Here is a 14,612-nt window from a genome sequence, read left to right as displayed (position 1 = left end):
ATTAGCTGCTGTTCTTTCACACAAATTCCCATCCGGAAAGGAGCAAGAGTCAACATTATAAAATTAAACTTTTTACATTACCAAGAATGAGAAGCAGTTTTTGTATCATCTCGAAAGCTTTCGTTTAGAAACATAGCATTTAAAAATAAATGTTCCACATTCAAAATGATAGAATGCTACTGACAGATTGCTGAAGCTACAAAACATTATTGACAACAACTCAGGCTTTAACTCAGGATTATCACATCCATCTATTTTTGGATCGATCTATGGTGGCTGATGACTTCGATGTCAGTAGGATAGCCAATTCCCTCTGGGTTTTATTGTGAATTTTAAATCCCCAAAGTAAGTTTGCCACTTGAATTGGCTATTCTGACGTTTACACTAAAACCCAGGATGGATGCTGACATGGAAACTAACATCTGGACAGATTCACCATCCCACTGAAAGGTATCCATCAACTGCCACCTACAGAAAAACAGATACAGTGGAGCAGTGAATATAATCTGAATTTTATGTCCCAACCACATTGCAAAATAATAGCAGTTTGACACGACTTTAATTACCATAACTTCATTGATGAAATCCTAGGAGTTGTAGTTTTTTTGTGTCAACAGAGTTCTTTGACAAAGAAGGGTAAATATCTCACAAAACGACAAATCCCTGAATTCCATAATATTAAGCCACAGCAGTTAATATGGTGCCCGACTGCTATGATTCTGCAATATGGATACAGCCTTAGGTCAAAACATTAGAGCTATCCATGGTACTGAAATATTTGGGAGATTAATTTCAGCACCATGCATGCATTTTTAGAGTTCAGATTAAAATCCAGTCTGAGTTCAATATCCAATTGACATGGGAGTCACCAATGAAGAGTCAAAACAGAAGGAAATATGTATGCCATGGTAAATACTTGCTGGTGGATGCAGATGCAATATCTTGCAATGAAGGAAACTTAATTATGGGCCTCACTTCAAGGGATTAAATGTAAGAAGCTCTCCCAACATTCTCAACAGAGGATAGAGGATTTTTAAGTACTGCCAGTGCTTGTAACTTGCATGGGGCAGAAAGGGGACTAAGAATTATCAGTCTGCCAATTTATGAACAAGACTTAGACTTTCATATTTTTGTATCTGTAGATCAGAGCCAAAAGATCAAATTGATATATGGAACTCTTGTTTCTAAATATGCTTTCCCTTGCTGGATCGGAGATGGATTTTATCAGGCTTTGCTGCTCTTGTGGAAATAATTGGCCTTTCATCAGTTCTGTGATTTGTTGCATTTAGATAACAGTCCCATATGCCTTCACTTATAACAATACTATGGCCTTCCAAACATTTTAGACTTCAGCTCCCATGGGCCCCACTTAAGACAGCAGTTATAGAAACTGAAGATCAAAATATCAGGTGCCCTGATCTACAGAAGAAAGCCCTATTGGAATCAGTATGACAAAATCAGGCTGCTATGTTTTCAAAAACAGTATGTCTGGGATTCTAGTGGCTGCTCCTCAAGCCTCCTGAGAAGATGCCTGCAAGGCTTGGGAAACCTTTCAGAGATGCATTTGATGAGGTTTCAGGAGCTACTATTATATAGGGATGACAATAACACGTCAATCCCTTATTTTTTTGAGACATGGACTGCTTCAGATCCCAAATGGCATGTCTTGGTTTGTTCCACTGAGTCCTATTATTTCAAATTGAGTAGGGAACTGCTGAAATAATTGACAGTGTTTGACCATATTGAGTGAAAAGTGAACATCTCTTTTCTGTTCACAATCTCACATGGGATGGTGTGCACCCTCAAGAAATTGCACTTCTTGTTAATGCCTTTCCTATTTATATATATATATTAACATCTGAGGTAATAAAACATTGTTTTTATTTACCAGTGCATATTTTCTTGTCATCTTCACATATATACAATAGAAGATATATTTGTTATATCTCAAACCCATACCTTTTCTCTCTTTCCCCTTTATATAAAAACCTTCAAACATTTCAAAATATACTTTTCATTTTCTCTTAAACACTTTCATTCATAGGAATAGTTGATGATGCCCTCTTGTGGTCAAAAATGACTTTGAGCATTGAAGAATGTAACAATGAATGTGTCATTGTCTTACCTTTTCACTTTATGAATACTGACTTGTTCTATAGATGGGTCTTTTGAGGGCCACGTCTGCACAGACAGATTACTAGCTGTTAGCACTAAGGTTTCAACTTTTTAAAAGGCTGTACATTGAATTTGATTTTTTCCCTTTTTTCTTTTTTCATAAAAACCTGTAAACAGCTATTTACAATTATAATAAGTTATAAATCAGTAGTCCTTCACTGTAGGTCCTGCTGGCAATCTCCCACTTGGGAGTTAGTCACTCTCAAGAATGTTTAAGTTTTGGTTGAGACTGTCTGTGTGAAACCATTCAGATGTTGGAAATTTCCACTGGTTTCTTCTCTAGCATGTGCAGATCAATTCTTGCATTTAATGGGATCTGTACTTCCAAATGTTCATCGTCTGTATGGTATTTTCTCCCTTTCCTTAGGCAGATATAAATACCCATCCCAGTTACCAGTGTTATTGAACCCAAACTTATTATTGACAGGGCCACTAAGGTAGGCATGCAAGATGACACTTCCACTCTTTTGTGTGTGGGTTCTATAGAGATTTGTGGTTCCTTTTCCTCTATATTAATGTCGGGCTCTTTCCTCAGAAGACTTTCAATGTAACTTTCATTGCTGACTGTGTCATTGACAAAGAGGTTCACCATAACTGTGGAATGGAGAGGTTCTGGGTAGCCATGATCGCTAACTTTAACAAGAAGTCGATAGAGGCCATAGTCGTTCTGCATAAGTGACTCTTCCAGAGTGATGTTGCCTGTCTTGGGGTCAATCTTAAAGGAGTCTGGGCGAGGGCCTCTTCTTCCTATGATGCTGTATGCTATGACCGCATTCATGCCTGTGTCATTATCTACTGCATAGACTTCTGTGATTGGTGAGCCAGGCAGCGTGGAAGGAAGGACCAGGAGGTAAGACATATTAGACTGAGGAAACAAGACAAGTGGTGGGTTGTCATTTATGTCCAGCAAAAGGATGGTTATTTTCGCAGTCGAGGACAAGGCAGGATCACCTCCATCTGCCGCTTCAACCCATATGGTGTAGGAGCTCTGTTGTTCCCTGTCTAGAGAGACCTTTGCTCTTAAAACTCCTTTGCCAGTGTCTATAACAAAGATATCACTCCCATTTACAACTGAAAGTGCAACCCATCCGTTTTGTCCTATATCTGCATCAGTGACGCTTAAAACTCCGATTTCCCCAAAGCCTGGGAAATTCTCTGGTACAAAAAAGCTAAAATCCTTGTTGATGAATCTCGGACTGTTGTCGTTCTTATCCAGAACTAAAATTGTAACTGTAGCTATTGATTCCCTGGGTGGCATTCCAGAATCTACCGCTTTAACTGTATAACGGTATTTTTCTCTTTCCTCTCTATCCAGTTGGGTAGAAACTGTCAGAACTCCTGTGACTTTATCTAAAGAAAAATATGACGGTGCTTCAGGTCCAAGGAAGTAAGACACTTGACCCCGTTCTCCACTGTCAGCATCTGTTGCATACAGCTTGGTCAAAAAAGCATGGGGAGTATTATTTTCCTCTATTGTCAATTCTATTAGTGATTGAGAGAAAACAGGTGAATTATCATTATCATCCAAAACCTGAACTTTAACTATTTTGTTTACATGGAATCCTTCAATGTTCCATGCAATCACTGATATTTCATAGAGCTGTTGAGTTTCATAATCCAATGGTTTTGTAGTCTCCAGTAAGTATTCATTGTGATATGGTTTGTACGGTGACAACCTGAATGGGCCATCACCATCCAAATAGCAATCCACTTTGTATTTTTCATCTGGGTCCTTAATGGTAAAAAATGCAATTGGTGTGTTAACAGGTTCTAACTCCCTCAGGTAAACAACTCCTTCTGCTTCATTAGCTATAAAACGAGGGATCACTTCAGGAGGTCTCATCATAACTTTAATGATGGATACCGACACAGCGATCACAGCTGGTATACAACCAGGACCATTTGCCAAGATGCTCAACCGATGGAGACGAGGGGTGTCACCATTAATCCTCTTGGAGAGTTTGATGACGCCTGTGCTTTCATCAAGATGGAACAAAGTGCGAGATGATTGTGCCACCTTCTGGCTATACGAATAGCTGATCTCTGCATTGATGCCCTCATCCACATCTACAGCATGGACAGAGGCTATGGGTAACCCAATACTAGAGTTCCCGAAAACAGTGACATTTATCTGGGTCTCATTGAATTGGGGACAGTTGTCATTGATGTCGCTGATGCCAATGGTGAGGGTGGCAGTGCCCACCAGTGGTGGAACTCCTCCATCCTCTGCTGTTATGAGTGTAACATATTCATCTCGAGCCTCCCTGTCCAAGGCACCCATGACAATCAGGTAAGGCGTTCTTTCCCCACTTTCATTCTCCTCCACATCCAATGTGAATACCCCATAGTCATCTTGCAGTTGGTATATCTGGACACCATTAGTGCCCATGTCTGGGTCTATAGCTGGGTGCTCTATCGCCAAACGCGTGTTGATTGGTGAATTCTCAGGCACAAAGAGGTGTATCTGTGGCATGGGAAAACATGGTGCATTGTCATTGATATCATGGATGGCAATCTTCACCTTGACAAGGCGGAAATACTCCTGAGGCAACACCAGAACATCCAGCAACAACAAACAGGACTCAGAAGAGAGCAGTGGTGAGGAGGAGGAAGAGGCAACCAAACTGGAGCCAACGTTATCCTCTGTGCATAATGTCTCCCGATCAATCTCTTGGGCAGAGGTGTACAATTCTCCTGTCCGGTTGTTCAGGTTGACATACTGGCCTCCCAATCCCTGGGAGGCAAGATTGAAGGAGAGAGGGATTTTCCCTGATTGTTCGGGCTGTTGCCAGCCTCCCTCCACAGCTCTCTCCCTCTCTTTCTCTGCTGCTCCCGGTAGCTGTAAATCCTGGGCTAGATTCCCGATGAGGAACCCGGCAGGCAGCCCTTCATTGATGCTGTAGAAAAGTTCGGTGGCATGGCTGTAGCTTGCAAAGCAGTTGAAAGGTCCAAGGAAGAGCAGGAAAATGAGCAGGTTCTGGGAAAAGAAAGGCACAAAAGGATGTTATTAAAAGATGCAATCTTATAGCAGCATCGTTCATCATATCATTGTCTCTTCTCTTTCTTCTACTGTCCCTAAGAAAATATCTTCCTTTCTGTGTAAATCCCGTCACTGGAGAACATCATCTGGCCTCTACGGAAGGAAACACTCCTGCCCGTCCAAAACCTCCATCTGAGTGTGTCACCTTCCACAGATCTAATACACCTCATGTTTCTGACCTCTACCTTATCAACCTATGATCTAATCAGACCAGCATTTCTTTCTGTTGCATAGAATCACCTGCTCCTAAAACATCAAATTATTATATACATATGTACAGAAATGCCCCTATATTTGACTCTCATGACAGTTTTTCTGAACACAAATTCATTAAGAAATCACTAAACAGGTGCATATCCGTGTGTCATGTGCATACAGGGGATGTTTATTTTAATTTCCCCATTGCACTCTCTAGAAAAGTCTGCACTGCAAAGGAATAAGAAGGAGAAAGATATACACTGATGTTTAAAGTTCATTTTCAGTCTTTCCCCTTCTGGATTTATCAGTATCTTTGTCAAATTGCAAGCAGATCACCACGGACACGAGGCACTGGTCAGCCATCCCAGGAACAGCAGCATACACTACCGCCATCTGCATGAAACGCATCACTGATGCCTTTTGCAATTTCAACTTGGAAGAAAAATAACCAGGAATGCAGCTAACCTCTGACGGATGCATACGATCATGCAAGGAGCACCAAGATGCCATTCTCTCGTATTCAGATCTGACAAAACAGATGCCACCTGCCCCTTGTTTGATTTCTTTCAATCCCTGAAAGGCTGCTTTTACCACAGATTAACCCTTTCACCCCCTTGGCTGAAAAACCACAAGAAGTCAAATGACACAAGCCATCATCAGATTTATGGAAATCGTACTGAGCTTCAACTACTGGAGCCCTCTTTCCCTGAAGTTTTCACAGTCTTGGCTCAAACCGAAAGCACATTATATAAACATGGAAAGGGTTGCGCTCTTATTTTCCCAAGAGATCCATACAATTGGGTAAGGAGTACTGAAGTGCCACTCTCTCATATTCATATCTGTTCTGACAAAACAGATGCCACCTGCCCCTTGCGCCACTTCTTTGAATCCCTGAAAGGCTGCTTTTACTACAGATTAACCCTTTCACCCCCTTGGCTGAAGAACCACAGGAAGCCAAACATCACAGGCAATCACTTATGGAAATCTTACTCTGCGTAGACTTTGGGAGCCCTCTTTCCCTGGAGTTTTCACAGTTTTTGTTGGAACCCAACGCAGAACATTATGTAAACATTGCTAGGGTTGCACTCGATTCTTCCAACTGTTAAGGCTGGCATAGATTTATAAGAAACCCTCCCCTTTTATTTCCATGCAGCCCTCATCACGGATGTACGGATAGATCTCTTGGAGAAGGTGAACTCAAGCCTTTTGCAAAGGGTTTCATGTTGATTGTTTAATTCATTTTAGGGTTGGTATATTTTTTGAGGTTTTCATTGTTTTGCCTCAGTTTCATTGTGAGCCTTTTCGAGTCGCTTTTCAGAGAGAAATAATTAATAATAATAATAATAATAATAATAATAATAATAATAATAATAATAATAGAAGTGTTGCTGAAGGCTTTCATGGCCAGAATTACTGGGTTGCTGTGAGTTTTCCGGGCTGTATGGACATGTTCCAGAAGCATTCTCTCCTGACGTTTTGCCCACATCTATGGCAGGCATCCTCCGAGGTTGTGAGGTCTGTTGGAAACTAGGCAAGGGAGATTTATATATCTGTGTGCAGGCAAGTGTGAATGCTGCAATTAATCACCTTGATTAGCATTGAAAAGCCTTGCAGCTTCAAGGCCTGGCTGATCCTGCCTGGGGGAAATCCTTTGTTGGGAGGTGTTAACTGGCCCTGATGGTTTCTTGTCTGGAATTCCCGTTTTCAGAGTATTTTTCATTATTTACTGTCCTGATTTTAGAAGGTTTTTTTAAAAAAATAATAATACTGGTAGCCAGATTTGTTTATTTTCATAGTTTCCTCCTTTCTATTGAAATTGTCTACATGCTTGTGGATTTCAGTGGTTTCTCTGTGTAGTCTGACATGGTGGTTGTTAATCAGGGCAGTAAATAAAGAACACCACCCTGAAAACAGGGGAATTCCAGACATGAAACAATCAGGACTAGATAACACCTCCCAATTATGTTTTATGTATGCTTATATTGTGTTTTATGTTGTAGGCACTATGTAGTGCCATTTGTAGGCTGCCTTGAGTCCCCCCAGGGGTTGAGAAAGGCAGGATATAAATATGGTCAAGAATAAAATAATAATAATAACAACAAAGGATTCCCCCAGGCAGAAATCAGCCAGGCCTTGAAGCTGCAAGGCTTTTCAATGCTAATCAAGGCAATTCATGACAACATTCACACTTGGTTTCAACAGACAAGTGTCCTTCTCTCACCCTGGACCTTTCACAGATACAGTAGAGTCTCACTTATCCAACATAAACGGGCCGGCAGAATGTTGGATAAGCAAATATGTTGGATAATAAGGAGGGATTAAGGAAAAGCCTATTAAACATGAAATTAGGTTATGATTTTACAAATTAAGCACCCAAACATCATGTTATACAACACATTTGACAGAAAAAGTAGAATCATAGAATCATAGAATCATAGAATAGTAGAGTTGGAAGAGACCTCAAGGGCCATCTAGTCCAACCCCCCGCTAAGAAGCAGGAAATCGCATTCAAAGCACCCCCGACAGATGGCCATCCAGCCTCTGCTTAAAAGCCTCCAAAGAAGGAGCCTCCACCACGGCCCGGGGGAGAGAGTTCCACTGCCGAACAGCCCTCACAGTGAGGAAGTTCTTCCTGATGTTCAGGTGGAATCTCCTTTCCTGTAGTTTGAAGCCATTGTTCCGTGTCCTAGTCTGCAGGGCAGCAGAAAATAAGCTTGCTCCCTCCTCCCTATGACTTCCCCTCACATATTTGTACATGGCTATCATGTCTCCTCTCAGCCTTCTCTTCTGCAGGCTAAACATGCCCAGCTCTTTAAGCCTCTCCTCATAGGGCTTGTTCTCCAGACCCTTAATCATTTTAGTTGCCCTCCTCTGGACGCTTTCCAGCTTGTCAGCATCTCCCTTCATCTGCGGTGCCCAAAACTGGACACAGTATTCCAGGTGTGGTCTGACCAAGGCAGAATAGAGGGGGAGCATGACTTCCCTGGATCTAGACGTTATTCCCCTATTGATGCAGGCCAAAATCCCATTGGCTTTTTTAGCTGCCGCATCACATTGTAGGCTCATGTTTAACTTGTTGTCCACGAGGACTCCAAGATCTTTTTCGCACACACTGCTGTCAAGCCAGGCGTCCCCCATTCTGTATCTTTGATTTCCATTTTTTCTGCCGAAGTGAAGTATCTTGCATTTGTCCCTGTTGAACTTCATTTTGTTAGTTTCGGCCCATCTCTCTAGTCTGTCAAGATCATTTTGAATTCTGCTCCTGTCTTCTGGAGTGTTAGCTATCCCTCCGAGTTTGGTGTCATCTGCAAACTTGATGATCGTGCCTTCTAACCCTTCGTCTAAGTCGTTAATAAAGATGTTGAACAGAACCGGGCCCAGGACGGAGCCCTGCGGCACTCCACTTGTCACTTCTTTCCATGATGAAGACGACGCATTGGTGAGCACCCTTTGGGTTCGTTCGCTTAGCCAATTACAGATCCACCTAACCGTAGTTTTGTCTAGCCCACATTTTACTAGTTTGTTTGCCAGAAGGTCGTGGGGGACTTTGTCGAAGGCCTTACTGAAATCTAGATATGCTACATCCACGGCATTCCCTGTATCGACCCAACAGTAGTTCAATACGCAGTAATGCTATGTAGTAATTATTGCATTTACAAATTTTACACCAAAATATCATGATGTATTGGAAACATTGACTACAAAAATGCGTTGGATAATCCAGAATGTTGGATAAGCGAATGTTGGATAAGTAAGACTCTACTGTACATAAACCCCACTTGCCTAGTTTCCAACGGACCTCACAACCTCTGAGGATGCCTGCCATAGATGTGGGCAAAATGTCAGGAGAGAATGCTTCTGAGGCATGGCCAGACAGGCCGGAAAACTCACAGCAAACCAATCATCATCATCATCATCATCATCTAAAATAAATAATAATAATGAAAATAATAATAATACTAATCTATCTTGTTTGCTGTGACATAATAATAATAATAATAATAATAATAATAATAATAATAATACATCACACAGTCGTAGACACTTGGGAAGTGTTCGACTTGTGATTTTGTGATACGAAATCCAGCATATCTATCTTGTTTACTGTGTCACACAATAATAATAATAATAATAATAATAATAATAATAATAGAGGTGATCCATGAATTCTATCACAAGTGCACCAGATCCAATGTGTGTTTGCTCCAAAGGAAGGCCCACTCAGGACTGGCAAGTCCATTCACCTTGAAGTCAATGGTGGGCTTCAACATCCCCCCACCTCCCAAAGCCATGCATGGGGTGGCTTGCTGCTGCTTTTGATCCCAACGATGCAAGTTGAGGGATTTCAACAGGATCGTCGGAATAAAACCAGGAGCAGCTTGCTTCGTGGAACTGTTGCTTCACTTCACTCCCTCCCCCCGCCGTTTCCCCTCTTTCCACGATTCCGTGGATCCCGTGGCGCGCGTGGAGAGGAGTTTGCCTCCCTCTTTTGCCCTCCAACTTCCCAACCTGCCCAGGAAAAAGCCCGGCTTCCAAGCCCCCCTCCCCACCCGCGATCGTACCGGCAGGTTCCTCTGTCCGGCGGTGGTGCTGCTGCTCCCAGGGCTGGCTGGCTGCCCCATAGCCGGCGCCGGGAGCCTCTTGCCCAGGAGCCGGCGGGAGGCTAAGGCTGGGGGCCAGCGGCGCCGCGGCGTCTCATTCCCTCGGCGGCGCATCCCAAATGCGGGCGCGAGGGTCCCCGTGCCAAGGGAGGGAGGCAGGAAGGGTCGACGAGGAGGAGGAGGCGCCTGGCCTCATGCAAATGACCCCGGGAACTCCAGCCAATCGCCTCGCAGGACGTCCAATTAACAAAGGGAGAGGGGAAGGCGGGGGGGGGGGGCGCAAGGCTTCAGCTCAGGTGCGGGCTCTTCCCCTCTTCCGTCGCTCCGAGTTTGGAGAGCAGCGCCCGCTCCCTGTGCGAGGAGGAAGGAGACCCGCGCCCTCCCTCCGAAGAGTGGCCGCCTTGAACTCTTCCGATCCGGTCCCCCTCTCTCTCGCTCTCCTTCGGAATGGAAAACGGATCCTGCCAGGCGAGCGCCTGACGCAAACTCCAGCCCTCCGTCAGCTTTCCCCGACGGGACCCCGCGGATGCGAGACTGAAGAACAGGGAGGCTGGTGCAGCAGCAGGCGCGCAAACGGAGGAGCAGAAAATGCTGCCTGGTCTGGCGGAATGCCGGAACGCCATTGGCTGCGCGCTGGTTTGGGAAGATTTGCCTCCAAAGAAAGACAGAGAGAGGGGGAGAAAAGAAGAACACTATTTGCTCATGTTGGACTTTTGCAGCAACCTTGCCTTCTTCTCCTCCTTCCTCTCCCTCCTCTTACTTTCCCTTTCTCTCTTCCTCTTCTTCTCCTTGCTTTTCTCCTCCCTCCTCTCCCTCTTCTTCTCCTTCTGCTTCCTCTTCTTCTCCTTACTCTCCCTCTCCTCCCTCTCCCTATCTTTCCTCTCCTCCTCTTTCCTCTTTCTCTCCTTCTCTTTCCCCTCTCTCTCCTTTCTCTCCCTCTCCTTCGTCTCCCTCTCCCTATCCCTCTCCTTCCACTTCTGCTTCTTCTCCTTCCTCTCCCTCTCCTTCTACTTCCTTCTCTTCCTCTCCCTCTCCTCCCTTTCCCTCTCTTTCCTTCTCCTTCCTTTCTTTCTTCTTTCTCTCCTGCTCTTTTCTCTCTCTCCTTTCTCTCCCTCTCCTTCCTCTTCCTCTCCTTATCCCTCTCCTTCCACTTCCTCTTCTTCTGCTTCCTCTCCTTTTCCTTCCCCTTCTTCTCCTTCTTCCTTCTCTCCCTCTCCCTCTCCTCCCTTTCCCTCCCTTTCCTCTACTTCTCCTTCCTCTCTTTCTCTCCCTGTCTTTCCTCTCTCTCTCCTTTCTCTTCCTCTCCCTCTTCCTTTCCTTTCCCTTGTTCTTCTACTTCCTTCTCTTCCTCTCCCTCTCCCTCTTCTTGCTCTCCCTCCTCTTCCACTTCCGCTTCTTCTCCTTCCTCTCCCTCTCCTTCCTCTTCTTCTCCTTCTACTTCCTTCTCTTCCTCTCCCTCTTCCTCTCCTTTCTCTCCCACTCCCTCCTTTCTCTTCCTCTCCCTCTCCTTCCTCTCTTTTCCCCTCCTTCCTCTCCCACTCCTTCCACTCTCTCTCTCCTTCTCCTTCCTCTCCCTCTCCATCTCCTTCTCCTTCTTCCCTTCAGAGAGTGGATCCAGAGACCCATATTATCATTATTTTGTTTCTCTTTTGCATGTTTTTGAGTACTACTTTCCCTCACCTATAGCCATGATCAGGGCACACTGCTGTAGATGTCCTTTTCCAGCCTCCAAGTGACCCATGAAATAGTCCTCTGAGGAACGAGTAAATCAGGAGTGCATCTACACCAAGATTTGCTGACAGTGTGATGCTAGGTATACAACTGGTATATTGGATCACCGTGGCCAATTTAGCAGGCCGCATGCATCTACTTATAAGCTTTTGCAACTTGCAGTTGAACAAGACCATCTGGAGGGCTACTTCATTTCTATCCCGAATTGAAATTGAGTTTAATAATAATGAAAACCAACACATCTGTATTTTTAAACTCCTAAAAAAGAAGGATGTATTTGCAAACATTGGTCTTGTCAAACTCGAGACCTGTCGCTCTCCATGTCCTTTTATGTGGTCCCCCAGTTGCTGGACTACAACTTCTATATTCCTCATTATTAGACAGCATGACTAGCACTGATGGGAGTTATAAAACAGTCACATCTGGAAGGCTGGAGCTTTTGTTTAGTCAGGATAGTGGGGTTTGAATTTAGTTACATGGCTTTTGGATATGAGGTCTGACTTTAAAATGTTCATTCACCTTTCTTCAACCATAGAGCCACAAGGGGTATTGGATTGCAATTCTGATTATCCTTAGTCCTTAGGTGGATTATCCTTAGTCCTTAGGTGGATGATCAAAAGTGTTGCTTGTTTTTATTCAATAACATCTGGGGACCCAAATTGGGTAAAAATTAAAAGTGTATTTTCCAATATAATAATAATAATAAAACTTTATTTATACCCCGCCACCATCTCCCCAATGGGGACTCGGGGCGGCTTACATGGGGCCATGCCCAAGACAATACAATAAACCATAACATAATACAATTAAATAATACATTACATAAAATAAACAGTACAACATAAGATCAAAACAGCAATATAACACGAGCAGGCCGCATGAATACTACATTTAAAAACTAGATTAAAAATTAAAACTCTGGGTGAGAAAGGGATCAGAATAAAACCTCGAGGGATGGGATATCAGATAGTGAACCAGTCTAGAGGATAAATATCGGGGGGGAGTAGCATAGAACATTTACTCTCCGAAAGCACACCGGAAGAGCCATGTTTTTAAATCTTTCCTGAAGGCTAAAAGGGTGGGGGCTTGCCTGATTTCAATGGGCAATGAGTTCCACAAGCGAGGGGCCACCGCAGAAAAGGCCCTCTCCCTTGTTCCTACAAGGCGAGCCTGAGATATAGGTAGTGGCGACAGGAGGGCCTCCCCTGATGATCGGAGAGAAACTCAATATGTAGAGAAACTCTAGATGGCCTTCTGTAGTCATGGGGTCTCAGTCCATGGATTCAATGGCCTTTTGAAAGCAATGATAACACTGATGAAAATAAGTTTGACGCCCCTAACCTGCACTGTAAAATGAATGCAGTTTGACACCACTTTCTCTGCTCAATGCTATGAAATTTGGGGTGTGTAGTTTGGGGAGGCGTCCGCATACTCTGGCAGAGAAGACTCAAGAGCTTGTAAAACTCTGACTCTCATGATGCCTTAGCATTCAGCCAAACTTTATTCATTCTACATTGTAGAGAAGTACCACAATGCAGTCTATAGTATGCAAGGTGCATGCTTACCACGTTATAACCTCATCCACCAGAGGCTGAAGTCTACACCAAAAGTTTAAGTGTACTATCATGTAAAAATGGAAGGAATCTGGAAGTTTTGGGTATATGAGTTGTGCTGGATCAGAATAGCTCTTTGGCCAAGCTGATGTTGCTGGGAAATTCAAATGCAGAGCATGAGGGCAACACTTCATTCCCAGTAACTGGTGTACACAAGCAGATTATCCTTGACACTGGAATTAAGATATGGTCACTGGTAGCATCATCTGTGGAGAACCTTTTCAGGCATGAATTTTCCCTAGAAGATTGTTTACTCATAATACAATGGTTCTCAACCTGTAGGTCCCCAGGTGTTTTGGCCTACAACTCCCAGAAATCCCAGCCAGTTTACCAGCTGTTAGGATTTCTGGGAGTTGAAGGCCAAAACATCTGGGGACCCACAGGTTGAGAACCACTGTTCTAATATCATGAGTAATTCCATGCCAGGTTTCCCTAACTTTACAGTCTACCCTGCTGAACTTGTTTGGAGTAGGGTCTAGCACCACGGAGAGCTCCTATAATGCCTGGCATAAGGCTTGGCCTCACTGCTCCACTAACATAGAAGCCACCACTGGATGTGTCTAACCACAGTTAAGGCTGTCTGACTGGATCTATGCTGCCATATAATGTAGTTTCAGAATGCAGATTAACAGCATTGGACTGGATTATATGACAGTGTATGTAGATTTATATAATCCTGCTATTTGCGGGCAGTCTGCATTTTGAAACTATTATATAGCAGTGTTGATCCAGCCTGAGTGTTTATAATTGAAGCTGAAGCTGGAAGTGATAGTAGCAAACCAGGTCTCTTCTAGTTGCTAGAAATAAATCAAGGGTGGGATGATTTAAAGTGCCCAAGGGGTGCATAAGAGCTGAGAACAGTCTCTACTGGCTATTCAATATCAGAAGCTGCTTCTCTCATAGAATTACTTCCCATATTGGAGGAAGGCTCTCTGTGTGTTTGAGCTGCATGCATGAGATAGAAGGGAAGAGAACAGCTAGGTGGGACAGAATTTAAATCAGAGGTTCTCAAACCAATTTGGCCTACCACCCCCTTTTCAGAAAAACAAAATTACTCAGTGCTTCCCTGGAAATCTACCTTCTGTAAGTGATTAAAGAGAAAAACGCAGTGGCAAATTTGCATTCTTTTATGTATCTATGTTTTTACCTACATCCTACAACAAGATAAAGTTGTAAATAAGACTCCTTGAAGCTTGGAATTATAATGTTATTTATCAAAATCAACCATGGTAACATTTTCATTGCACGCACAAA

At 43.5% G+C, this 14,612-nt stretch overlaps 1 protein-coding gene across 2 annotated transcripts; it reads right to left on the bottom strand.

Moving 5' to 3' along the window:
• Window positions 1-982: 982 nt before the first annotated feature.
• On the bottom strand, window positions 983-10,291 carry pcdh20 (protocadherin 20). Of its 2 annotated transcripts, none has more exons than XM_003218652.4 (2): window positions 9,976-10,291; window positions 983-5,152 (listed from the first exon to the last, which is right to left on the bottom strand). In XM_003218652.4, the coding sequence occupies exons 1-2, from the start codon at window positions 10,126-10,128 to the stop codon at window positions 2,423-2,425; spliced, it is 2,883 nt and encodes a 960-aa protein (XP_003218700.2). In that variant the 5' UTR covers window positions 10,129-10,291; the 3' UTR covers window positions 983-2,422. The 2 variants fall into 2 exon arrangements, with proteins under 2 accessions (XP_003218700.2, XP_016847759.2); XM_016992270.2 differs by lacking the exon at window positions 9,976-10,291 and adding an exon at window positions 5,879-6,534.
• Window positions 10,292-14,612: the final 4,321 nt, after the last annotated feature.

Source organism: Anolis carolinensis, chromosome 3 (genome assembly GCF_035594765.1).
Source record: "Anolis carolinensis isolate JA03-04 chromosome 3, rAnoCar3.1.pri, whole genome shotgun sequence".
Lineage (NCBI taxonomy): Eukaryota > Metazoa > Chordata > Lepidosauria > Squamata > Dactyloidae > Anolis > Anolis carolinensis.
This window is presented reverse-complemented; position numbering and strand designations above follow the sequence as displayed.